At 69.8% G+C, this 325-nt stretch overlaps 1 protein-coding gene across 1 annotated transcript in view; it reads right to left on the bottom strand.

The window, feature by feature from the left end:
- Znf703 (zinc finger protein 703) overlaps nt 1-325 on the bottom strand; it is a gene marked incomplete at its 5' end in the record, with an annotated part of 3,052 nt that extends 2,727 nt beyond the window's left edge. The window contains one exon of the mRNA XM_010605124.2: nt 5-325. Within this exon, the coding sequence (XP_010603426.1) occupies nt 5-325 (321 nt within the window). The remainder of the gene's footprint in view (nt 1-4) is intronic.

Consider the following 325-nt stretch of genomic DNA (forward strand, 5'->3'; position numbering starts at 1 on the left):
CTGCGGGCTCCGGGCTGGGCTTGGGCTCTGGGTCTTTCTTGTCCGGCTCAGCGCCACCTACGGCGCCGCCGTTCTTGCAGTCAGGGTGGTGCGGGGAACCACCGCGGGAGCCGCCGGGCGAGGACGAGGACGATGAGGCGGAAACGGGCGCTCCATGCGGGGGAAAGGGCTGGCAGGCGGCGCTGGGGACCCTGAAGCCCGCCTTGTCTCCTGGGGACGAGGACGAGGAAGAGGCGGAGGACACCGAGGAGGAACCGCTGTCTTTGCGGGCGTCGCCGCCCGCGGAACCCTTGGAGTAGGGCTTGAAGCTGGACTTGTCTTCGGC

This window comes from Fukomys damarensis, unplaced genomic scaffold (assembly GCF_012274545.1).
Source record: "Fukomys damarensis isolate Sample0158 unplaced genomic scaffold, DMR_v1.0_HiC HiC_scaffold_18, whole genome shotgun sequence".
Lineage (NCBI taxonomy): Eukaryota > Metazoa > Chordata > Mammalia > Rodentia > Bathyergidae > Fukomys > Fukomys damarensis.